Here is a 25,177-nt window from a genome sequence, read left to right as displayed (position 1 = left end):
ATGAGAAGGGATCTCAGAGGTCACTCGTGTCCAGAGAGGGCAGACGCTTGCCTAGGGTCACACGGGGATGGGAGGCCAGGGCTGAGGCTTCAGTTAAGACTCCTTGGTCCCCATGTCCTCCCCAGGTTCCACCCAGAAGGTCTAAGTCAGGTCCTTAGCCATACCTGCTTCTCCCATCACCAAGCTCTCGACCTGGACTAGTGCTGACGCCGATGACAGGGCCCCTGGGGGCCAGCCAAGCTAGCCCTGTGCTTCCTGAGTTCTAAGGGCCATTCTCTGACCTTTCTGACCACAGGAAGCCTTCCTCTACACCCACCCCCAGCCTCAATACTGACTTGCTGTGTGACCTCAAGTAAATCCCTATCCCTCTCTGTGACTCATCTTCCCCATGAGGTAGACATCTACCTAAACCATGCCCATTGTCCCTAATTCAAGGGACACCTGGAAAACCCCTTTGGAGAAGGGATGTCTTTTGGCCTCTTCCCTGTCCTTGGAGGTCAGGACATGCTACCCAAAGCCAGTGTGAGGAACGTGAGCCAGGAACCTCGCAAGTAACTGATGTGAATACCAGTTTGCAAAGCATGAGCCTGTGCTCTACCAACTGGTCTTTGCAAAACTGGAATCGCTGAGGGTGGAAAGTGTTCGTGTGTGTTCAGCAGAGCAGAGGCGTGGCCTGCCCTTTTCTGGCAGTCACCACCTTGGGCCCGGCAGGCAGGCCCTGTGGTAAGGGCTCTGCCCCGACAGACTGGCCCGTGCTGCTGGCCTTTGCATCCTTGTGTCTGATTTAGCGACACTTTGCTTAATGATACACTTCTTCAGACCAGAAACCAGACAGACTTGGATTCCACCCCAGCTCCGAAGCCTGAATTCACCTCCGCCTCTGTCAGCATCCCCAGCCTCATGCAAGGCTTTGCGGGAAAACGGCTTCCTAGAGGAGCTGCAGACAGGCCACCAGTTGCCGAGTCTTTCACTTGCAGTGTGTTTTAGCTCCGTATTAAAGCCCCATCCCAGACCCACTGACTCAGGACCTGAGGGGAGCCCAAGAACGTGTTTACCTGGACATGTAATCTGTGTCATGCTTTATATTTACACGAGTCTGTAAAGGATTCTAACACATAGCCCTGGTTACCAAGCATTGGATTAGCACAGCCCCTGGTTTTCCTGATGAGGAAACTGCACCCCCGACAGGCAGCGACCTGCTGGGATAACACAGTCGGGGGCAGCCCCGCCACCCCAGCACTCTTCCAGGTCTCCGAGGCCTCCCTTCTGCGCACCTGCGAGGGTGTCGGGAGGCCCACGCAGCTGGGGAGCCCTTACGTTGCTGGCAGGAAGCCACCTGGGCCACTGATGGAGCAGTCATCTGGTGTTTCTATTTATTGACTCTTTAAAATTCATCATCCAAGGAAAGTTAATACATGACTGTTTGGTAGCAAGAGAAACATAATCTAAGACCACAATGACCCGCCCACCCCAGAAACAGAACCAAACCAACCCCATCTGAAACCAGACCCTGGAGAGGCGGCCGAGCAAGGGAGGGGCTGGGGCTCAGACCGGCTCCTGGGGCGCAGGGGCAGGGGGACACTGCCCCCCAGCGCCTCCCAGGGAAGAGGCCACGTCCAGCCCCCTCGGCGTTGGGCACCCTGCCTGGAGGGGCCGCCCCTGGCAGGAAGGGTGTGAAGAGGATGCAGTGGTCAGAGTGAGGGGCTCCTAGGCCCCCCTCCCAAGGTGACCGTATGTGCCAGTGCATGAGACACGGGGGCGGGGCAACTGCGAGGAGAGCGAGGGCCCTTTTCTCTTCCTGCCCAGGCCAGGAGAGAGCCCTGTCCAAGGCCCCTCAGCATCCCCAAACTCGAAACCACCAAAGGCACTGCCGTTAAACTAGGAAATGCCAAAGGGAGGCACCCCAGGTGGGAGTCACCACCTTCCTAGTCATCGCCTGGTGCTGGACGACCGAGGGGACCTGGCCCTTGGCTGAGGGCCGGAGGGCGGCCCGACCCAGGCGAGGTTGAGACTGTGGGAAGCAGGTCAAGGGGTGGTGCTCCAGTGCCCTGAACACGCAGTGTGTGTGTCTGTGCACGCATGTGTGGGCGTGTAATGAGGGGGTTTGGTCCCTCCAGGAAGGCTTGGTAGGGTCCTGGGTGGCCCCCCAGGGCAGGAATGGGGTTTTCCCTTCTGTCATTTCCTCCCATCACTCCCTGCCCTAGGTCATTGCATAAATAAGTGCTTGGGAAGGTACACATCTAAAAAGAAACATAAATACTGTACACGGGAAAGGATTCCATCCCCCAGCCCTCCCGCGGCCCCCAGAAAACCCTCCACATATTGCACATGGCCCTCCCCAGCCCCACGGGGCCCAGGCCGTGTCTTTGGTAGAAGCTCCAGGGACAGAGGTCCTGGGCAGCCCTCTTGCCCACCACCAGCCTAGCCTCCCTCGCAGCTGGGAGCACGGGAGCAGCCAGAGGGTCAGGAGAGGCCTTGGCCGGCAGCCCAGCAGGTGTTCCATCCGGAATGCGTCGGTGAAAATGGGAGGAGCCCAGGCAGGCACAGGTGAGCCCCTGGTTGGACACTCCTGGGAGAGTCTGCGTGTGGGTCAGGAAGAGGCAAGCAGGCTGAGGGCAGGGGGCAGCCAAGTCCTGAGCCGTACTGGACAGGGTCACACCCTCCACAGGAGGAGGTGGTTCGTGCTGTCGTCGCGGCCCACGGTCTCGCTGCTGCCGCCACCCCCACTGCTGAGTCGGAAGTCCTCGTAGCCGTCCCCTCCGCTGATCACCAGCATCCGGGGCCTGGCTGAGGTGGGTGCTCGGTGCCGAGGGGAGTCCCGGTGCTCCAGTGATGGCAGCTTCTCGGGGCCTGGGGGGTGGAGGGAAGGGCCCGGCAGGGCTCAGCTGCAGCGCCCCAGAAGGTGGGAAGGAAAACGTGCACACTTCCCTTCGTATCGGCCAAGAACTCCCCGTTGGGAAAGACATGCCTGCTCCCTTGCAGTTGGACAACTTCTCACCTCCTGCCTGTCCCTTCCGGGCAGGAGTGACGTCACTCCCAGGCCCACACCACTGTCTGTCCCCTCTGGGTCACTGCACATCGACTGTCCTCCTCACACTCATTCCTGCTCCCAGTCGGGCCGCTGAGGTCCCCTACGTGCCCGATTCCCGCAGCCACTTCCTCCCGGAACACGGTTTCCCGCGATGCCAAAGGGAGACTTAGCTAGCTGTCGCCTCCTCGATCCCTAATCCGTCCCCTTCCCAGGTTTCACAGTCCGTGTCCCGCCCGCCTGCCTGGGTTCTGCTGTCGCTGTCATTTCTATTTCCTGCTCTTCTCATTGCTTCCGGCTTCGTTCCCTGTTGTCTGTGCCCTGCGGAGCCTCGCTCTACTTCTCGGCTTCTAGTTCACTCCCCGTCTGCCGTGACCCCTCACACACGCACCCCCGGCGTTTATTTTGGGGTTTCCTCCGTCAGCTTCCTGTCATATGTGCCACCTGCAGCTCCGTGTTACACTTCGCCCTGCTCTTCCGCCTCTGCTGGCGGGACAGGCCACAGGCCCCGGGGAAGGGGGGACGCAGACCCACCTGTGTCCGGGGCAGGCGGCGGGGTCGGGCAGAGCAGGTTAAAGCCGTCGGGCAGCTGGACTGCAGCCAGGAAGCGGACGTGGCCGGTGTGCCCCTGGCCTAGGCCCGCGGGGCTGAGGGGCGCGCGCGGGCAGCTGACGGTGCTGGGCGAGGTGGGCATGGTGAGCACGACGCCTGCGCTGGTGCCCACCCACAGCAGCTCCTCGCACACCAGCAGCGCCGTGATCCTCAGGCAGGCAGCTTTGTGCTGCCGGATGATGGCGTCCGAGCCTGGGGCGGGGGGACAGACCGGAGCTGAGGTCGAACCCCGGCCCTGGCTCAGCCTCCATGACGGGGGCAAGAGGCTCCGAGCGGGGCTGGTAGTAGACTGAGGCCACTACCTGCCAGCATCCTGTGCACGGGAGGTGTGACGTCTACCTCGGACAGCTGCTCAAAAGTGTCTGGATGGTAGAGACACACGTGGGCACTGCCTTTCAAAGTCACCCACACGCCCAGGCTGGAGTCCACCATGCACGCCACGCTGCGGCTGGAGTCCTGCCCCACGGAGAACGTGTGCTGGGTGGGGGCAGAGAACAGGAGGCTGAGCAGCAGGCTCGCCTCCCCGGGTCCCTCCCTGCCTCTGCTCCCCCAGGACCCACCCCTCCCTCGCCATCTGCACCAGGCCTCTGCGGGAAGCCTGCCGGCATCAGCAGCAAAGCAGCCTTGCTCCTCGCACCCCGATCGGTCTGGAAGACCAACCCGTCCAAGCTTTCACTGCAGCCTCCCACTCAACCCTCAGGGACTAAAGTGGAGGTGCCCTTTCCCAGTGAAATTTGAGGGATTTAAGGGTCAGAGGGTTTCAAAGTTTGAAGGGGTTTAAGAGCAATCACTGGCCTCTCCCTGGACAGCTGGATGCTTTTCTGTGCCCTGCCCCAGGCTCATCGCCCTCTTCCGTGGGCCAGCTCACCTAAGGCCGTCCCGCTACCACCCACCCCAACGGCTACCTCCAGCTGCAGTGTGTCCGGGTTGAGGACCAGCACTCGGTTCTGGCAGCCACACCACAGCCGCCCGCCCACGGAGACCATCTTGGTGATGGGGCTCCCCTGAGCACCCAAGGTCACAGACTTGAAGTTCTGTGGGTCCCAGAAACGACCTGGGGTGGGGGTGGGGTAAGGAGAACAGCAGACTCGGTTCAGTGTTGCGTTTGAGCCTCACACTCTCCTGAAACGAGGTGCGAACAACCCCATTTGAAAATGAGGGCACTGAGGCCAGAGGGCCTGGGAGCTGCCCAAAGCCCCCTCCCCAAAGCACAGCCCTGGGGCCCAACACCAGCATGGGGCTCCGGGGGCTGTGGGGGCTGGGCCTCACCTGCTTCTCTTTGGTAGACCACCAGTTCCCCATTGGCCAGAGACACAAACACCTGGTTATTCAGATACCTGGCACGAGAAAAGAGGGGGGAGTCAGGGGCTTCAGGGGACCAAAGCAGGTCACCTGGGGCCAAGAACACCACAGATGGCATGGCTATGGTCCCCCAGAGGCCACCTCCGCAGGTGAGACAGCCTGCGTCTAGGAAGGTGTACTGACTTGCCCAGGGCCACACAGTGTGTGAGGCACAGCTAGCCTGGGGCCAGGCCTCTGGCCTCCAGCCACCAACTCCGGGAGTGGCCTAGAGCAGGAGGGCCCTGCGGAACCGGAGGAAGCCTGCAGGGGCAGCGGAGAAGGGTCTGCGCCGGAGAGGCAGCGGGGGCCTTACAGGATGCAGGTCACAGAGGCCGAGTGCTGGAGCTTCATGCTGTTCCTGCGATCGCGGATGCTGTCGGAGGACTGGTACACGTGGACGCTGTGGATCAGGGACGTGCCCCTGTGACACGTGTGTGGGCACGCCTGTCCCCGAGCCATCCCCCCACCTCCATGTCTCCACCACCGTCTCCTCCACGCCAGGCGGCTGCCCAAGGTACTGAGATCCCACAGCTTCCCTGTGAGTTCCAGACCCGCCGGTGACCCGGTGGCAGTGCCCCTGGGGTCTGCCTGAAAGCCCTCCTGTTCCTGCTTCAGAAGCCTTGTGAGTCCCAAAGCGAGGAGCTCAGGGTTTTGGCACTGTGACCCCGGCCCCTTCTGCATCCCTACCAGCCGTCCTCAGTGCCCAGCCACACGGAGCTCTGATAGGCCTCGGGGTCAGCGCTCAGCAGGTCCTCCAGGCTGCCCCTGGTGAAGGAGCCCCGGCTGGAGCGGCGGAGGGCCCTCCCGTCCATCGGGCTGGTGCCGCAGGGGCCACCGGGCCCGAAGGAGCTGGACAGCGGCAGGAAGCTGGGCTCCTGCTCCTCCTCCGAACTGGTCGTCTCTGCCACGGCCTCCTTGGAGCTCGGGGTCTCCTCATCTGAGGGGGACAAAGGTCTCTGTCTCCATTCCCCTCTGCCAGGTCTGAGCCCTGATACCTCTCTGGCCTCCCACAGCTGCTTTCTCAACCCCGAGGCCTCCGCATCAGCTCCGGCCCTTGTCAGCCTGCCTGCCGACAGCTCAGTGCTGCCAGCTCCCGGTCCTAGCCTGGCCCCTCCAATCTGCCACGGCCCCATGGACAAAGGGGCCAACCACTCCACCCCCTGCTCCATCTCTAACTCATCAGTCATTCCAGGACCTGGCCTGACTGTCCCACTGCCCTCTGGGGCCTCAGTGTCACTGCCCTGCCTGCCTTGCTGCCCCCTCCCCCACCCCTGCTCTGGGTGCTGGCGTCCTGAGACTCGATCCCAACCTGTGCTTATGCAGGTCCCTCCTCTCCCATCAGAACCCTCTGGGCTGCCCCCTCTTCTGGGCCGTCCACCCTGCCTGACAGCTCTAAGTTGGGCACTCACTGCCAAAGCTAGAGGAGATGGTGGACCGGCTGGCCTGACTCTGCAGGGTCCCAGAGGGGCTGGGCGAAGACTCATCATCCGAGTCACTGTCAAAGGGCACCAACTCCGGGCGGGGGTCACCCTTGGCCAGGCCGGGGGCCATCTCGAGGCCCGATCCCGCAATGGAGATGTGTAGGCAGGGCTGGGGCCCGGACTCGGTCAGCACCCCCGCTTCCTCGTCTGCCGCCTCCATGTCCAGTTCCGACCCAGCAGCCTCGGGAGCCGACTCCTGGGCGGTCCTCAGAGATGAAGGCTGCTCCCTGGGAGATAAAAGGGGAAGAGATGAGAGCCCCCAGGAGCCCATGCTCAGCCCCACTCCCCGGCAAGCCCACCAGGCCCCACCCACAAACATGCCCTCACCGCCCCACCTATGTCCACTGCACAGTGGTCAGGTGCAGCCACCACCACCAGGGGTGACCTGTGCCTGCCGGACACGGGAACTCAGTGTGGTGGCCCTGCCCCCGAGGGGCCTCACCGTGCACAGCGGGGCTGCAGGCCGGGCACTGCCCCGATGCAGAGGATGCGTGCGGAGCAGACGGCGATGCAGGCCTCCACGTCGGGCTCGGCGCGCAGACTCAGCAGGCACACCTGGCCCACGTAGCCATCGCTGTTGCACACCCACACCTCTGGCGCGGGCTCCGGGCAGCTGCTCAGGGTTGGGGCTGCGCACGAGAACTGCAAGAGGCACCATTGGGTAGGGGAAGGCGAATGGAGGGACCGCCGCTGGCTCCCACCAGCAGGGCAGCAGAGGCTGGCCCACGCGGGTGTGAAGGGGTTCCTAACACACCCCTCTGCCTACCTGTGTGCACACAGCCCATGTGACATGCTTTACACATCAAATGCACACATGCCTGTGATATAGGTATCCTCTGTTCACACATGTGCACACACATGCACCCAACATATACATATGCATGCAGCAAATGTGAAAATGATAACTTTCATACGTGTGTACAAGTTCATGCAAGCACATGAACCAGACCCTTTTCACTTGTACAGCCTTTGTTCACATGCATGAACACACCCATGTGCATGTGACACATGCAGTGTTCATGAGCATGTGCAGAGAGAGCTGTACACTCAGAAACATAGGGAGCAGTTGCAATACTCAAGACACGCATGTAACTCGAACACAGAACACAAACCCATGAACACGTGCTGGCTCTGAACATGTAAACCCACGGGACCAAGGTACATGCACACACCTGCATGCCACTGCGTGTTTTCATGATGGGGATGGCCTTCAGGAACTCAGGGTCCAAACAGCTTTTGCTGGATGCTACAGTGGAGATGAACAGACAGACAGACACACACTGCTTAGCATCTACTCATCCTGGTTCCTGACCTCGCCCATGTCCCTCCCTCCGCTGCCGCTTAGGGTCTCTCAAGGGGGAATGAGGTGGCTGTGGACTATGCCCTGCTTGTCCCTGGCCTTAAGCTCCCAGCCGTGTGGTGTGGGAGGCAGACCTAGAGGTCTCTGAGAATCTTCTAAGCCACAGACCTCGATCCACAGCTTGCCCCAAGCCAGGCTTCCTCCCAGCGTGAGAAGATGACGGGTTCCTAGCAACCCTCTTCCACGTGGGGCCCCTGACTTAAGCCCTCCCAACCCATGGAACCCCTCTCTCTGCCTGGAGGGCCTGGGGAGTCCTGTGTTTCACTGCAGAAGTCTAGTCCACCCTCCTGCCAGCAGGGACTGGACGGAGGACACTCGGTCCTGGAATTCTGGACTCCCGGTGTCTCCTGGTGACAGCCATACACTGCCTGGAGATTCCGGGAGGAGGGTGCCGGCCGGGCCTTGGCTCACCCAGCTTCCTCTTGGCCTCATCAAAGGCCTGTTCAAAGCCCAGGCAGGCTTCAGGGTGGGGGAACTCGAAGAGGAAGGAGTCGGTGCCCTCGGGCCTCGTGGTGCACAGCTCCAGCTTGGTGGGGGGGAAGGACAGCGCACAACACAGCGCCTGCTTCTCTGACAGGTCCCGGTGCATGGCGGCCGAGAGGTCCCGCAGCGCGTCATCCAGGCTCTGTGGGGAGGGAGGCCCAGGCCTCAGGCTCTGTCATCTCCCCACGGGCCTGCGTGTGCCCTGGGGATGTGGGTGGGGACCTGCCTCTCCCCTCTCACAGAAAATGGGGCTCTGCCTTTCCTCTCTCACCAAGGGGAAGTCTGGATCCCCCCCCCCCGCCCACAGACAGGATGGGCCCTCTCCTCCCTCAGATGCAGCGAGGCCGTACTTCCCCGCCCCACTTCCAGCTTGGGGCAGCCTCGGGCAGCGGACACAGACCTGGTGTGGAAAGCCAAGGCTCTCAGAGAGCTTGCTCATCTGGCCCAGGGTGGTCAAGTCCTCGTCCAGGCGGCTGATGGCCTTCTGGATGTTCTCTCGGTTAGTGGCTTGGGATGCCCCTGGTGGGGATAAAGGAAGACCATGGACAGATCCAGAGACAGACAAGGTCAAGCTTAGACAGACAATCCTGCCCTCATTGTGCAACTTGCAGCTGGGTGCGGGGAGTGGCCTGACAAATGGAGCTCACAAACCCCAAGTGCCCAGGAGAGGAGTTAGCAGGCGGCTTGCAGAGAGACCCGGGGCCTGAGAGCAGGGGCTGGGCCTAATTCAGACCTACACAGCCCAGGGTGTTGGGTCCCTGGAGAACTCTCTGAGAGAAAACAAAGCATGAACAGCAGGTGGCCTGCAGATTACACAGGCACTGCCTGGCGAGCTGGCCCGCTGCATGGAGCAGCCTCGTGCAGGCAGGGCCTCGGGGCAGGCAAATTTGCTGACTACAGGACTTTATTCCTCCATGTAGGTGGGAGCAATGTGCTGATGTCCTGGATTTCTCTGGTCTACAGCGCGCCAGACCACTGCCAGCACCCCATGCCCTGCGCTGCCTGGCAGGGGAGTGCACATCTGGGCAGCATAGATAGCAGCGGAGTGTGCAAGAAGCCAGGGTGGGGGACCTCCCGCTCCTTCTGAGGGAAACTGTCCCCACAGCTCTCACCGCCCGGGCAGCCACGGTCTCTCCCATATGACCCTGTCCCACCCTGGGCTGTAACTGACTGGACTAGGCCTGGACACCTGACCTACAGAAAATCATTTGTCAGCTGGTTCTCCAGTGAGGAGACCTGAATCGGGCCAATAGTCAGCTTGGACTCCTACACAAGGGCCCAGGTGAAGCAGGTCTGGGTTCGCCTGGCTGAGCCAGCCCCTTCCTCACCTTGGGGACCACCCCCACTGAGCTTAGGAACCGAGTCTGGGCCCGAACGGCCGCCGGCCCAGAGGTGCCCACACCAGCATTCAATACCCAACACCCCTCAATTAGGCGGGTCCCGGAGCAGCTGGGGCCCAGAGGGAGGGAGGACAGCCCATACAGAAAAGGGTGTGACGGATCGTGGGAGTTAGGAGGAAGCAGAGGAAACTCAGAGTGGTGAGAACAGACTGACAGAGACAGACAGACAGACAGCAACACACACATACACAGCAGGAGGAGCAGGTCCCTAAAGCCGCCTCGGCTCCCGACAGTCTCAGCCCCAAACAGCACAGAGCTTTCCAGCCAAGCGGCCCTTCGACCACACTGGCGCGGGGACTGGCGGGAGTGGGTCTGCGTCCCTGTGTGCAGGGCTGTGGGGCCAGGACGGTGCCCGTCGTCTGGCGGAATGCTTCAGCATGTTTGCACAGAATCACCGGCCAACAGGGACCGTACGTCTGTGCTCCCAGCACTGCCCCAGCCCAGCCCACCCGCCAGCCTAGGCCAGGTCTCTGCCAGAGAGCAGGCGGTCCTCCTGGACCGGTCCTGGTCCGGCTCTGTGAGTGCCAGTCGGGTCCCACATGCCAGCCCCTCGTAATGGGTGGGAAAGTGACGGCCCAAAGCAGAAAAACAGATGAGAGGAAGCCAGCCTTGGCCACAGCCCAAACCCACGAGGAGGGCCTCTCAGAGGAAGACCCCAACACCCAGATCCCTGGGCGGGCCTGAGGCAGCCCCACCTTTGATGATGTCCACATCTTCCAGCGGCAGCTTCCACAGCAGCTTGTACTTGCTGGCCGTGTCAATGACGCTGGCTGCCGTGTACCTGTGAGGAGCCAAGGGGTGTGCTCTGGCCAGGGCAGAGGCCTGGGGCCCAGGGAGGGACAGCTGCTCCCCGCTTCCCGAGCCTGCACCCCACCCCAGCCACTCACAGACTCATGGAGCTGCGCCGCAGGGAGCCCGACTTCCGCTTCAGGGTGGTGCAGACCAGGAGGTCCGTGAACAGGAAGAGGGACCGGTCCTTCTTGCCTCCAACTGCCTTCTGTGGGGCCCGAGGCAGGATTCAGGCCCAGAGGCCCACCCTCCTGCCCACAGTGCCCAAGGGGACAGCCAGGCCCAGGGAGGGACGGGACTCTCCCACAGCTGCCCAGAGGCAGAGAGATAGAGGTGGGACTCGACCCAGGGTTCCTGTTGGGGCGGAAGAGCAGGGAGAGCTGTGGGCAGCAGGTATGAGCAAAAGTGTGAGCAAGGCGGGGATGGGGACACGCAGAGAGACACTAGGACACTTCTTACCACTTCAATGACCATCTCCTGCCTCAGGAACCGCCGCATAGGGGCCTGGAGCTGTGGGGCAGGAGGTACAAGGCGTTTTGCAGGCTGATTATTGATCCTCAGCCCCCCCAAGCCCTTGTGACCCCCTGGCCCCAGTCTATGGCCAGACCATGGAAGCAACATCCCATCCACCCTCCTGATGCTGTCAGGGCACAAGGCTGGAGACAGATGTGGAAGAGGGAAGGTGGATATGCTGGTAGACAAGATGCAAACACACGGTGGACACCACTGTGGATGTGGACACGGCCACAGTTCCAGGTGACCCCAGAGGAACACAGGCACAGGCAGGGTGGGGCGGGGCCGCACGCACATCCTCCATGCCCTCGATGTGGGCCTCGATCTCCTGCAGCACGCGGGCGTGCCGCTCGGCCTCCTCTGCACTCCGCACGCCCTTGTTGATGCGCTCAGCCACCTGCTTGATGTTCCGCTGAGCATCCAACAGGAGTGGGTGGTCCGGGTGGTCCTCAGGCGTGTGCTTCAGGAGGTCCTGGGGTGAGAATGGGAACCAGGTCTGCCTGCTTAGCTGCTCTGCTGGAACCTGGGGCCCCACACTGGCTCTGCAGCAGGAAGAACTATGGGTAGATGTCAGGGAGGACTTCCTTTCCTAACTGACACCTGGAGACCAGGCCTTAGAGCCCCCTGCATCCCCACAGGCCTCCAGTCCTCACCCACCTTCACCAGAAGCTCGTAGCGTGGGATCCGCTGCACGGGCTTGATCATAAGGTCGGACAGCGCCTGCTTCTCCTTGTTCTCACGCATGCTTTGCTGAACTCGAAAACAGGGCCGGGGGCAGCCATGTGAGGAATGACAGGCAAAGAAGGGACTGTCCAGGGACCAGCCCCCAGGAAGCCCCTCCAGCTCAGCCTGAGGGCAGAGGTTGACCCCACAGGCTAGGACTGTGGTGCCCAGGCTGGAAGCTTCTGGGCCCCCCAAAACTAGCCCAAAATGAGGGTGGCTTCCATCCCCCTAGCCCTGGCCCGCAGTACCTCTAGGAACTTGAGAAAGGCAGGCCTCGCCTCTTTGGCCACACGTACAGCGTCCTTTGCGTTGAGAAAGTTATCGATGTAGGCAGAATAGATGTTGACCAGGACATCCTTGGAGAACTGCAGATGAAGACACAGGCTGGGGACCCTCAAGGCGTTTCCTGCCCCATCCCACCCTCTCCTGGTTTCCACTGATTCAGGAGCCAACATCCCCCCCCTCCAGTTAAAAATGACACAGTCCCTGAGAGGTAAGGCAGGTGCTCCTGAGTGCTGTATGTACACGCTGTGTGTGCCTATGTGATCAGGTGTGTGTATGTGCACAGACGCGTGCATGTGTGCCTTATCCGTGTGCCTGGATGTGTCCTGTGAGCTCAGACAGGGTTCTCACTTCCAAGCAGGCAGGTCCCCTGCTCTGAGTGACAGCCTTGCTCCAGCTGCTTGGCCTTTGTTCCTGTCCTTCCCTCCAATAGGTGTGCCCTCCCCCCACCAAAATCTTACTGGTCCTCAAGGCTGAGCTCCAGGTCTGCCTCCTCCAGGAAGCACTCCCTATCCTCACTAGGGCTCCGCCTGGAACTACGCCTGTTCTCCAGCTTCCCTTGACCCTCAGGACAATCTCCCTCTCTAAGGAGACAGGCACCCCCACCCCAGCCAGTCAAGCCCGGCTCAGCGAAGGGCGCCCCCTGGGGGCTGACATGTGTTGGCTGGTGGGCAGCTGGGCTAAATGTGGGGGTTCCTGGGTGAGGCCCTGGCTGGAAGTCAGGACCTCTGGTTCCTATCTCAGCTGCACCTCCAGATCAAGGGTCCCCTCATGCTGCTTTCAGGACAGCGGGGGTCTTCTGAGACCTTTTGAGGCCCGAGGCCCACCCACATCACCTCAAACTCAGGAAAACACACCCACCTCCCATAAAAATAGGTAAGTTGTTTTTTTCTTTGCAAGTAAAATTTTTGGAAGGAGTTTTAAATTTTGCTTTAAAAAAATTTTGGCTCTATCCATTTAGTTTGCATTTGGCTATAACTTATTCACAATCATCATGCATTCTTGGGATTTCTGGCAAAGTAACAAAATGTAACTTAAATTTTTCTAATGTAATCAAATTCTATAAACAAATTCTAAATTTAACAGTTAAAGAAAATGACACATTATGCTTTATAGGCATTTGGTTAAATGTTGACTAGTTTTGCTTTTGCAGTTCTTTTTGAGCTTGGAAGCCAATTCTTTTCCAAAGGTCCCAGTCACTATTGCAGGACCTTTCTTTAATTTTTATGAGCACTTATTTGAGCCAAGCTGATGAAATACACCAGGGCGCAGGATCTCAAATGCTCCTGTTGGACCCCGGAAAGCTCACAGACGGAGGGTGAAGGGAACAGAGGTGGAACAGAGCGTGCACCCTAGAGGCCGGTGTCTGGGGGCTAGATCCTGTGCTTCTCGCCGACTCTGCCTCTGATCAGGTTATTTTCTCTCTCTGCCACAGAGCCATCAACTTTAAATTCAGGGCAACAAGAGCACCTGTTTCCTGGAGTTGTCCATATAACAGGGTGGGGCAGAAGTGGGTTTACAGTTGTTTGATGGGAAATAACACAGCATTTAACAAACACTAAAGAAGAGTAAACCTGCGTTTTGCATACTCACGACTGTAAACCTACTTTTGCCCTGCCCTGTGCAATGTATTTAGCCTAATGCCTAGCACATATTAAGTGACAAATAGTTAGCTATTACTGTTGAAACATCTAATGGAGAAAAGAGCTAGTCAAGGTAGGGGTTGAGGTCAGTACCTGCATCCCTCTGAGGTCTGGGGCAACGTCAGCGCCAGTTCAGGGTCAGGACTAGGGTAGGTCAATGCCAGCAACCTGCACTGGGTCTGGGATCAGGTCAGTGACTGTTTGGGATTAAGGTCCCCACCAGAGTCCAGCCAAGACCCAGGCTGGGCAGTGTCCAGGTTCAGGTCGACCCAGAGTCTGGGATCAGTACCGGTGTCTGGTCAAGTCCTGGGATTACATCCGGGACCGGAATCCGTGTCCAGGTGAGGCAGGGTGGGGGGTCCACAGCAGCAGCCGGCCCCACCCAGGAGGTACATGGGGGCCGCAGCTGCAGGCAGCAGGGGCACTCACCGACTGGATGAGCAGGTGCCCCACCTTCTGCTCGGCGTGCCAGGTCTGCACACAGTGCCGCACCTGCTCCAGGAACTGCTCGTGGTGCTCCAGGAGCTCAGGGATCTGGTCGAAGATCTCGTCCACCAGCGACGGGTCACACAGCAAGGAGTTCTCTGCCTGCTTCAGTGGCTGCATATAGCCCTGGGGGAGCCACGAGGTCAGTACGGGCCCCCTCAGAGAGAGGGCACCCCAAACCACTGGTGTAGGTACCAGGCCTGCAGCTCAGGGGTCCTGCCTCCTGGGTCTCCCTCATTAGACTCAGCGCCCTAGGAGGGAGACAGGAAGACCTACCCTCGTGCCCCACACTGCGCAGCCCAGAGCCTGGCCCGGACGGGCAGGAGGGAGCTCAGGAAAGGTTGAAGGCATGGACAAGCAGAGCTCGGAGTGAGGAAAGCAAGAAGGCTGGGCTCCCTGCACGACCTCCACACACTAAGCCTACACCTACTACATGCCAGGCACCGTTCAAGAACTGGGTGACAGCAGTGAATGAGGAAGAGTTTACAATCTAGTCAGATAAAATACACAACTAAAACAATGAATAAAAACAAACCACCTTTCAGCAAATCTGAGATGTGTATTTGAGAAAAAATTTGCTGCCACTTAAATGATGATAGTCATTCAGTTATAAAGTGAACCTTGATTTCAGAGATGTTACACATGAAGAATGTGCTTTAGAACTGATCACCCGTGGAAACCGCTGAAGTCAAGGATGATCAGTGCTGTGGGGTTAATGAAGCAGGGGGTGTGTGGGAGGGCCTATGGGAAGTACTGGAGGCTTTTAGCGACACTACCTGAACAATAACTTGACAGCTTTCAGATCTGCTGGTCAGTCTGTGACTAACCTCCTATTTTTCACTTCAAATCTGCATTCAGTGGTGTTTCCTGAGCATAAATAGCCCTTGCTCAGCAGCTGGTGTGCTCACAGGGAGGCTGCCCTCTCCTGGCCAGAACTGTAACTGCAGGCCAAAAACAACCCCATCCGAAAACCTATGGGCAACGTTGTCATAAAATGTATATTAAACATTTAAAAGATCTGGCTTGTTTTGTAAGACAAGTTTGAGAAGCAAAGCTCAACAGAATTCTCCTCTCACCTGGGTGGGGGCTCTGAAAAGGCCCGAGGTGAGGAGGCAGGCAGGCAGCCTCTCCCAGCACTGGCCCGGCTGAGCCAGCGTCCCCCCCCCAGCTGGGGTGTCTGCTGCCCCACGACGAGCAGCAGCTAAACAGCTCACCTCCAGGTCCCAACACCCCACACAGAAGCAGGCACACGGCAGGGGGCAAAATAAACAGTGAGAACCCGATACAGAACCAGCTAGGAGCCAACACCTGCATTCACTTGCCACAGTAGACGCTGAGCGACTACTGTGCATCTGGCCTTGAGGTGCGGGGCCTCGATGGTGGACAGACAAAAGTCCCTGTGCTTGAGGAGCTGGCGTTTTAGCAGAGGGAGGGAGAAAACAGGCACCATAAGTAAACTCAGCACACAGCAGGTTAGAGGACAGCGAGCGCCTTGGGAAACACAGGGTCAGGGGTGCTCGGAGAAGGGGCTGGGCTGGCTGGAGTCTGGGCCAGAGCTGCACCGAGGGCGGGCGTGGCCTCAGCACCTGGGTTCAAACCCCACCTCCTTCTGGCTGTTAACCTTGGTATTTAACTTCGTTATTTTAAGCTCCTGGCCTGCAGGAACGATCCCAATCAGCGTGTGGCAGTGGTCACACGAAGGGAACGCCAAGGCTGCGCGGTCCAGGCTGTCTGACTACATTTCAGGCAGTGCAGACTAGGGGGTGACCCACGGGGGTCAGCCCAGGCGACGGTGCCCCTAGTTCTGTGACCGTGAACAAGTTACTCTACTCGCTGCACTGTTTCATCATCTGTGAGAGGGGCGTTATAGTGAGGTTTACTGTGAATCAGCTTAGGCACAGTGCGCATAGTAAGCACTCAGTTTTTAGTTTGTGCTCCCCAACCCCCAAATTTGTATGTTGGAACTAATCTCCAATATGGTGTTATTTGGAGCTGAGGCTCTGAGCAGGCCCTAAGGGTAGAGCCCTTGTGAGTGAGATTAGCACCCTTACGAGAGACCGGGGAGAGGCCCTCAGCTCTTGTAGCCAGTGAAACACCACTGTCTACAGACCAGGAAGTGGGTCCTCGCCGGACAGCGAGTCTGCCAGTGCCTTGATCTTGGACTTGCCAGGCTCCAGATCAATGAAAAATAAATTCTACTTGGTTAAGCCATCCAGTCTATGGTATCTTTGTCACAGCAGCCCACGTGAGCTGGGATACCACTAAAGAGATGGATGACCCTGGGCAGGTTTCCCTGCCTCTCTGAGCCTCCACTTCCTCATCTAAAGAAGGGACTGTAATATCTACCTCGCAGAGTTAATGGGAGGTTAAACGTGATCTTACGTACACCCTCGCGCATGCAGGATTGCCGGGCAGTACGCTAAATTACACACGCTGCTCTCCAGTAACCTGTGCTTGATGCAGGTGCTATTATTATTTACCCTCCACAGACAAGGAAACTGAGGCAGAGACTGGTTATGTAACTCGTGCCGGTCACATGGTTGGTGAAGAGATAGGGCGAAGTCTGCATGCTATGTCCTGGCTCCGGACCCCTGGGCCGACCTTAGTCCTTTGGACACACCGAGGCTGCTTCAAGTGCAGTCCTCGGGTGCAGCTGACACTCTCCTGCCCCTCTCCACTCCTCCCCACCCAAAACTCTCCCTCTGGCTCCCTCAGCACGATCCTTCCTCCCCGAGCTTTTCCGCCCACAGACACTGCGAGCCTCCAAGGGTGCCGCCAGGAGATTCAAAGATAGGGACGTGCCCAGGCCCTGTCGGCCTCCTGTCTGCAAACAAGGAACGGCGGCTTCGTCATCTTTTCATCTCTGTGCTGGGAGACGGGTGTAGGGGCAGCTGCGCTTCTGCAGACAGAAACACTGCACCTCAGAGAAGTGAGGTGACTAGGCTAGTGCCACCCAGCAGGCAGGCAAGTGACTCACACGGGGCTGTCTGACCCCTGTGCCTTCAACGCCCACCTAGGAGACAACGTAAGGTCCCCCACCCCACCGCCAGACCCCTGCACATCTACTCCTGCTGGCAGCCAGGGCATGTCTTAAAGAAGGAATTCCAGTTTGTACATGGCTAGCAGATGTCCCTCCAGTGACGTCCCTGTGGTTACAATCAGGGCCAGCCCCTTGCCCGCCAGCCGCCTCTCCATCCCCAGAAGCGTTAGGCCTCCCCTGGCTCCTGGCCTTGGCTCGTGGCACCCTCCCCTGAACGACTCCCTCCAGCCCCTCCCCTGCCCACCTGCCCTTCAGGTCTCAGCTAAATACTCCAACCTCAGAGAAGGGCCCCTGGGCCCCCGATGCCAGGCAGGCCCCTATCTGTGTTTGCTGCTCTCTGTGCACTTTTTTAAAAGATTTTATTTATTTATTTTCAGAGAGGGGGGAAGGGAGGGAGAAAGAGAGAGAGAGAGAAACATGAACGTGTGGTTGCTTCTCACATGGCTCCTACTGGGGACCTGGCCCGCAACCCAGGCATCTACCCTGACAGGGAATCAAACTGGTGACCCTTTGGTTCCCAGCCCACGCTCAATCCACTGAGCTATACCTGCCGGGGCTTCTGTGCAATTTTAAAAAACACATAAGAGCATGTAAATTTTTGTGTTAAAAGACACAGAACAGAACATTTGCCATTTTAACCATTTTTAAGCGTCCAGATCGGCACAGTCACATCCACATTGCTGTGGAAGCACCTTGAGTGGCGGGCACCTCCGGAATCTCCTCCTCCTCCTCCTACCCAAGGGTCCCCATCAAACACCCCCTCGCCCCAGGCAAGCACCACTCTGCTCTCTGTCTCTATGGCTCTGACTACTCTACACAGCTCAGGTAAGCGGAATCGCAGTGTTTGTCTCTTTGTGACTGGCTTATTTCATTTAGCGTCATGTCCCCAAGGCCCAGCTATGCTGCAGCCCCTGTCAGGATCTCCCTCCTTTGTAAGGTGAGCAATACTCTGTGAAGTCTGTGCTCGCCCTGCACTGTTGCGTCAGCACTTGTTCTCACGTGCGGTCGGTCTGTCCGGCTGCTGTTGGTCTCTGCCGGGGGCGGAGCCCTGAGCACGAGGAGGGCGCTGTGATGTGGGCTTTCGGGGAGCATCAGCAAATACTCTGGACGTTTCCGGGCTCTCCCTTCTACGCTTTGCTCTCATTTACCCGCAGGGCTCGAACAGGCTGGTCCTCAACTGCGACCTTAGCTGAGATCCACACTCTGCATCCTGGGCCCCTGACCCGCTGGTGCACCCCGGCTCCCGGGCTCTCCCAGACCCACACCCCCATTTTTGAACCCGAACCCACCATCTCGCCCCACCTTGCCCAGGCGGGGTTCCTCGGGTGCCTCAGTCACCCAGGCTAGGAGCCCGGGCCCCGTTCTGGGCCTCCCCACCTCACCCACCTCACCCACCGTAGCCGACCAGGTTCCATGCCTGGCCTGCCAATCCACCTCCCAAGTGTCTGCCCCCGACCCTTGCTCCCTGCAGTCTCTTCCCTGGCCTCTCCTCCCTTGCCTGACCTCAGTGGCCTTACCCTGGCCTCCTCTTCCACTCGCTACCCACCTTCCCAGCAGCCAACAGACTTTGCAAAGCTGGAGTCAGGCTCTATACTGCCCTGCTCAGAGCGCTTCCCTGACTTCCTAAGGCCCTCAGTGGAGCCCAAACCCTCCTCCTGGTACCCGAGGCCCTGACCCTGTGCCTCCGATTCCCGCAAAGTCACCCTACGACCATCCCCTTGTGTTCTGCAGGGCCACACAGGCTTCCCCGTGTGCCGTGCTTCTCGTGCCCGGACTTCGCACACGCTACTCCTGCTGCGGAGAGGACAGGTTGGGGGAGGCCGGCCCCTCCTCCAGGGGACGTTCCCGGGCCCCTGACTCACAGTTGCCCTTCGACACCCACATACTCAACTGCGTCCCAGCAGCACTGAGCTCCCCTGGGAACAGGGCCCTGCAAGCAGGGGTGGAGGGGCAGCTGCTCTTGCCTCATCCAGGCCCCTTCGTGGTCTTCCTCCTCCGGGGCCGTCACATGGGGGGCTCTCCAGGGAGGGGAGGTGCGTCCCAGGGTCATCCCTCTCTCCTCTCTGACCTGGGCTCACCGTCCATGAAACAGGTTTGCTCCCACATGTCTGACAGCCCCCCAGACTCGGCACGGCTATGCTCGGGGGCCCGCGCGGGCTGGCAGCCTCACCTGCATCAGGGTGCGCAGCGACTCCACGTACGACTGCTCCGTGTCCAGCAGGGTCATGGTCACGTGCTTCCGCATGTCCTGGGGGACGGAGGTAGAGGGTGAGCAGTGCACACGGGCGCAGAGTGCACCCACGCCCTCTCCCTGGCCTTGGAGGCCTGTGCCCCGCAGGTGCCCTGGGCCCCCGTCACGCCAGGTGTCTGCTCACCTGCTCCGACTGTGGGGGGCGGCCTGCCCCACGCCCTCCTGCCTCCCCAGAGCGCCCCTCGCCCCTCCGCCACCACCCGCCTGTCTGGTGGCTGCTGCAGATCCAGACATCTGTTTACTTCTTGGCTCCCCTGCTGGGCTTCTGAGAAGGACTCAGAAAAAATCAATAGCCTCTCACATTTGCAAAGGAGGGTGCCTCCAGGCCACCCCCACTCCAGCTGCCAACCCCTAAAACCCCACCATCACACTCAGTGCTGAGGGGTCAGACCCACCTGGTCGGGCCTCACACCGTCCCCGAGAGTGGACACTGTTACCCTCTGCTACAGAGGAAGACAAGGTGGCCCAGGGGGACGAGGCTGGCACCAGTGGTCACGCAGGCGGGTGGGGACAGGATTTCAGACACTCTCAGACAAGGCTGGACCCCAGTTCTCTCATTTAAACAGCTTAACTGAACCCTACTCTGTGTCAGGCACTGTTCTAAGTGTTACGTATTATTTCATCCCTCTGACCACCCTGCAAGGGAGATGTTATTTTTCCCATTTTGATGGCGAGGAAAAGGAAGCCCAGGAACCGATGCCTCCATCTGGGAGTCTGGTGACCTGCAGGAGAGTGCCTGCGGGGTGGCCCAGACCCTGCACCCACACCCACAAGCACAGGGTGTGCGTCCCTCGTAGGGCAGCCCCTGTCCTGTGAAGAGACTTGGTGGGAAGCCAGCGGGGCACGCCTTCCCTGTTCTCTCCCCTGGGGCTCACTCCCTGCTGCCCTTCACCACCAACCCCCGGGCCTCTGGCCCACTCTTCCTCCAGGAAGCCGTCCCACATGGCGTCAGTCCCCAAGCTTCTCCCTGCAGGCAGAGTCCACTCCGGTCTCTGGTGTGGTCCTGAGCAAGGCTCCGAACGCCTCGGGGCTGAGATCTCTGGGGCCTGTGCTTCGCTTTCCACTCTGCCTTCCAGGCCTTGGCTTGCCCACCACACCGATTTGTCTGGACCCCGTCTCAGCTCCAGCTCTCACGGCCCACTGACCCGAGGCACGCGGCAATGCCAGGGTGGGTGTCCACATCCGCAGGAGCCCCTCGGGGCAGGGCCTCGCAGGGGGGCTGCCCAGGCCCCTGCTGTGCCCAGGGCCTGTGTCTGCCGAGCGGACCCGAGCCCCAGCTCTGTGTGGCCTGCCTGTTCCAGCCCATCTGCTTCTGGCATGCCCACCTCCAGTCCCCCGACCTCTGACCCAGGGACTCAGGGGTCAGGCTTGTCCCCAAACGTGTCCTATAATAAAGTGTACTCAGAGGAGTGGGCTCCTGTGCTAGAAACTTAGGGGTTGGCTGGGCGAATGTCGCCCCTTCTGGCCCTGGGCTCTGATGGGCGCGAAGGCCCAGGCCCTGCCTGCCTCAGAGCCCCCAGCTCCAGACACGCCATCTAGTCCCAGTGTTCTGAGGCCGCTAAAAAAAAATCAGGGCTGCTTCCAGTAGGAGGTGGTATGAATGGGGGCCCAGCCCAGGATGGAGAGCTTGGCAGGGCGTGGAGGCCCAGAAGGGCCTCCCAAGGAAAGGCCTCAACACCGGACGCTCCCCTCGCTCCCCAGGGACATCCGGGCACTTCACAGATGTGGCCTCGTTTCAGCCCCACACTCATGGCTCCATGTCGTGTCATCATCTCCACTTCCCAGGGGAGGAAGTCGAGTCAGAGAGGTGACCTGACTGACCTAAGGTCGCAAAACCAGAGCTCGGGCCTGTGGAGCCAGGACCAGTCTCTCCGGCTGAGTCTCTCTACCTCACGCCGAGTCTTAGGGCCCCAGTGCCCAGAGCTCTCGCCCAGACTGACCAGCCGGCAGTGGGCCGCAGGGTCTGCACTCGGACCCTACGGCTCTGAGACTTTGAGGGGTCCCCCTCTATGAAATGGAGCGCCCCCCCAGAACCGAGAAAGCGGGCACACTGAGAGCAGAGCCGCGCCCTCCACACACACCAGGTCAGCGTGATCCGTTCTCCCTCCCCCTCAGCAAGGCTATTATTGATCTGTGTCCCTCTCCCTGCTGGACAGGGGGCTCCCTGAGAAGAGGACCAGGCGGGGCTCAGCCTCCCCCACCCACTGCCCTGGCCCAGCCCTGCCAGGCTCAGCAGCCAGGGTCGTGGGCAGGGAGGCCTCCTGAGGGAGGCAGGGCCGAGGCAAGTCACACAGGGAGACTGACTCCACAGTGCCCGCCCGCCTCAGCCTCCCCCCTGCTTAAAAGCACAGCAGGCTGTCACTCAGCTGTCAGGTAGAGGCACAGAAAACAAGGCCAGCTCCCGTCAGTGCACGAGAAACCTTCCGCACGTGCCCAGACACGGGTGTGAGTGTATGTGTGGTAGGGGGGGCAGGGGAAGCAGCGGATGGGCGACGCAGCTGTCAACCAGATCAGCAGGCCCACCTGTTCTGGGCGGGACAGCCCTGCAGGCCCGGCTTCCCCCAGAGCCCTCACCTGTCAACAGCCCCTGCGCCGGCCCTTCACTACGTGGGGCGCTGAAATGGGAGGGAAGGTGGGGGCCGAAGGGACGCAGCAGGAAGAAGGGGGGTTTCTCCTACCAGTGTGATTGGGACGTCATGACCCAAAGCCTGAGACCCCCCCCATAAACACGGCGTGAAGACAGAGACAGATGCATGCAGAGAGCAGCCTTATGGCCAGACTCCCCGCAAAGAGACAAAAAATGCAGCCAAGTCACTCGGCCGAGGACCTCGGCCTTCAGCCCGAGGACGAGGTGGTGGAGAGAGAAACACACCGCGCAGCCTGGGAGGAAGGCAGCCACAGCCGCCTCTGGAGCTGGGGGAGCGGAGCGATCCGGCCCCGACACACAAAGCCATGAAACAGCCCCCGGAGGCCTCCCCACCCCCTCAGGGAACCACGCACTGATGCAGGAATGGAGACACCGCCGTTGCCACCACAGCATGACACCTCCATGGCCCAGTGGAGGGTACAGTGGCAGGGAAAGGGTGGGGGAAAGTGCCCCCCTGCACCCCTCCCACACATACACACACCTGGGGACCCCGTCAGGACTGAGGGGGGGCTGGAAAAACCTGGCGTTCTGGAGCCTGCGAACCCAGGATACCCCTGGCAACAGCTCTTCTCCGCGCTCACCCACATTGCTGCGCTAAGTACTACCGGCTCTTGCCACGGCTGGGTCTCAGGGCGCAGGCCTCCCCCCAGCTGAGTTTACCAGCCTTTTTGCCTCCTAAACTTGCATCCCGGTGGCACCAAACTTCAGTGCCCTGACAGCTACGTCACCCCAGCCAGGGCTCCTCACACACCTCCAAGTCTCCCTGTCCCCATCATGTATCACTGAGTCCCCAGCCCCGTGGCCAGGAGGCTGGACTGGCTGATTCTGTCTCCAGCATCTGCCCATGCTTCCCTCAGTACCTGGGCCTCCCCAGGCTCCTCAGAGTCAGGGCCGCTGCCCTCATTCTCAGCAGGCTCCTCGGAGGCAGGCTCCCCGGAGGCAGCGGCCGGGCCCAGATCGCGCATGTCTTCCAGCGCGATGGTGAACTGGGCCAGGGTCTTCACCATCTGCAGCATACGGCCGGCCTGCCGCGGGGGCGGGGCGCCGGGGATCAGCGGCCCCCTCCCTCTCACCGCTACTCCCTCCGGGGGCTCAGCGGGGCTTGCGGAGGCGGTGGCAGTCGCAGCCTCAGTTCCAGCGCAGATCTGATCGCTACCGCCCGGCCGGTGGCGGGCTATTACCTTCTAGGCTCAGCAAGTGTGCCCAGCAAGCCTGCCGCTAGTGGCGCTGCTGGCGGAGGGGGGGCCGGGGTGGGGGGCGTGGCGGGGGAGGCCCCGCCCTCTACGTGCCGCCCCATCTCCCCGCAAACTCAGGGCCGCCCAACCTCGTCCAGATGCTCCCCTACACAGCGGCATCCTCCTGTGGAGTCATCACCTCTGAGCACCCAAGTCAGTGCATGCCCGTGGACAAAGGCGAGTACACTTGGTTACACGCACTTGTTGTCCACACCTGTACCCCTGGAAGCACACATAGGGGCTATGCACCTACACAGAACAGGCCCACATGCAAGGAAGCCCGTCCCCCGGCCTGGATTGTATGTACGTATGGGTCAGAGCCGAGTGCACCCACATCGACACAGTCCTGTACAGACCTACACCCTGGCACGCATGAACGTGACCCAGTGTAGCACACAACTGCACGTGTTTGAGTCACACAACTGTAACCAGACAGAAGCACACTTAGAGATGCACACGGAGACACACCCCTGAAAACTGACCCTGTCCTCCCGTGGCAAGCACTTGGGCCTGATGGACAGGACTACCTGGGAAACGGCCCACCCTGAGTAATCCCTACTCTCATCCCACTCAGCTGACCAGGGTCCTGTACTTGAGACAGTCCTAGAGAGTTCCCATCCCATCCCTCTGCAACCCACCCACCCCACCCCCATGGAGAGGGGCTCAGGCATTTACAAATCCCAAGTGATGCCAAAAACCCATCCCAGGTTTTTGGGATAAAAAACCTTAACCAGGAGGGCCGCAGTGAACTTTGCTTTGCAGGGTTCCCACTCCCCACCAGGGGGCTCTGATGCACCTTGCACAGTCTGGGGGAACCCCTCTGCTGTGCCTCAGCTCAGCCAGCCTGCGGACTTCAGTCTCCCCCGGTGTACTGCGGGCTCCCACATGGACCGAGCCCTCAGCTGTCTCCCTCCTCCAAACCTGCTTTCACCTGGATTCCCTGCACAGTGGGGGGACCTCCTCACTCCACCACCCGAACTGGTCTTACCCATCCATCCCTTCGCCCCCTCTGCTTAATACATGCAGCCGCTTCTGTTTTAACTTCTAGAAGACTAGGCTCTCTCCTGCCTCAGGGTCTTGGCCCATGCCTTTCCCCTCTCTTCGGGAATGCTTTTTCTTTCCCTTTAAGACTAATCTTAAAGGAAAGACGGCAGTACAAATGTCACCTCCTCAGGGAAGCCCTCCCTGACCCACAGATTAGGTCAGGTGCTCTTCTAGCTCTGTGCTCTCAGAGATTCTCAGTTTTTCTTAACCAGGTAGCAGAGTTTGTAATTATATACTTGAGCAACTGCTACCCACCTCCTCCCTGGGAACTGCAGCTTACGTCTGGGAGGGGGCCATGTCCCTTTGTAAGCCGTGGCACCCTGCACGTAGAGGCTGGCTAGTAAACAAACCCCGGATAACTCTTCCCTCTCAGCACACAGCAAACTGGCCTGCAGTTCCCCCTGCTCACAGACCTTCCCTGGCGTCCATGGCACAGGATCAACCTCTCCTGCTGGCCCTTGCAATCTCTGATCCCCCTCTGCCCCACTGTCTCCCCTCCGTCTGTTCAGCCCTCAACCAGGTGAGTCCACCCTGTCCCCATCCAAGGGGAGTATTCCCCATCCTCTCCTGAGAAGGCAGGGCATGGGCCCTGGCAGCACAGGCCATCTCAGTGCCCAAACATCCAGCATCGGAATTTTAACTCCCCAACAGACAACCCCCCAGGCAGTCGACAACAAAAACAGGAGCAGAGAATTCCCAGGGAGAATGGTCTGGCAGTGGGCACAAAGCAGTTGGCACCACACAGAGGCTGCACCAGGAGGCAGAGCCTGACGCCTGACAGGTGCTGGCTAAGCGCTGAGTTTGTGCCACGCGATGAGG

The 25,177-nt window shown here is 59.9% G+C and overlaps 1 protein-coding gene across 1 annotated transcript in view; it reads right to left on the bottom strand.

The window, feature by feature from the left end:
- Positions 1-1,348: 1,348 nt before the first annotated feature.
- The window catches only part of ARHGEF17 (Rho guanine nucleotide exchange factor 17), a 55,271-nt gene continuing 31,442 nt past the window's right edge, over positions 1,349-25,177 (bottom strand). Inside the window, exons 2-21 of the mRNA XM_037148642.2 lie at positions 19,352-19,429; positions 14,085-14,267; positions 11,979-12,095; positions 11,665-11,757; positions 11,303-11,479; positions 10,954-11,004; positions 10,593-10,702; positions 10,401-10,486; positions 8,706-8,824; positions 8,234-8,447; positions 7,635-7,708; positions 6,905-7,104; positions 6,391-6,689; positions 5,669-5,918; positions 5,295-5,381; positions 4,910-4,977; positions 4,546-4,694; positions 3,943-4,117; positions 3,563-3,832; positions 1,349-2,850 (exon numbers count right to left, since the gene is read on the bottom strand). Coding sequence (XP_037004537.2) covers positions 2,654-2,850; positions 3,563-3,832; positions 3,943-4,117; positions 4,546-4,694; positions 4,910-4,977; positions 5,295-5,381; positions 5,669-5,918; positions 6,391-6,689; positions 6,905-7,104; positions 7,635-7,708; positions 8,234-8,447; positions 8,706-8,824; positions 10,401-10,486; positions 10,593-10,702; positions 10,954-11,004; positions 11,303-11,479; positions 11,665-11,757; positions 11,979-12,095; positions 14,085-14,267; positions 19,352-19,429 — 2,997 coding nt within the window. The 3' untranslated portion in view covers positions 1,349-2,653. The remainder of the gene's footprint in view (positions 2,851-3,562; positions 3,833-3,942; positions 4,118-4,545; positions 4,695-4,909; positions 4,978-5,294; positions 5,382-5,668; positions 5,919-6,390; positions 6,690-6,904; positions 7,105-7,634; positions 7,709-8,233; positions 8,448-8,705; positions 8,825-10,400; positions 10,487-10,592; positions 10,703-10,953; positions 11,005-11,302; positions 11,480-11,664; positions 11,758-11,978; positions 12,096-14,084; positions 14,268-19,351; positions 19,430-25,177) is intronic.

Source organism: Artibeus jamaicensis, unplaced genomic scaffold (assembly GCF_021234435.1).
Source record: "Artibeus jamaicensis isolate MK-2021 breed Jamaican fruit bat unplaced genomic scaffold, CSHL_Jam_final contig_64, whole genome shotgun sequence".
Lineage (NCBI taxonomy): Eukaryota > Metazoa > Chordata > Mammalia > Chiroptera > Phyllostomidae > Artibeus > Artibeus jamaicensis.
This window is presented reverse-complemented; position numbering and strand designations above follow the sequence as displayed.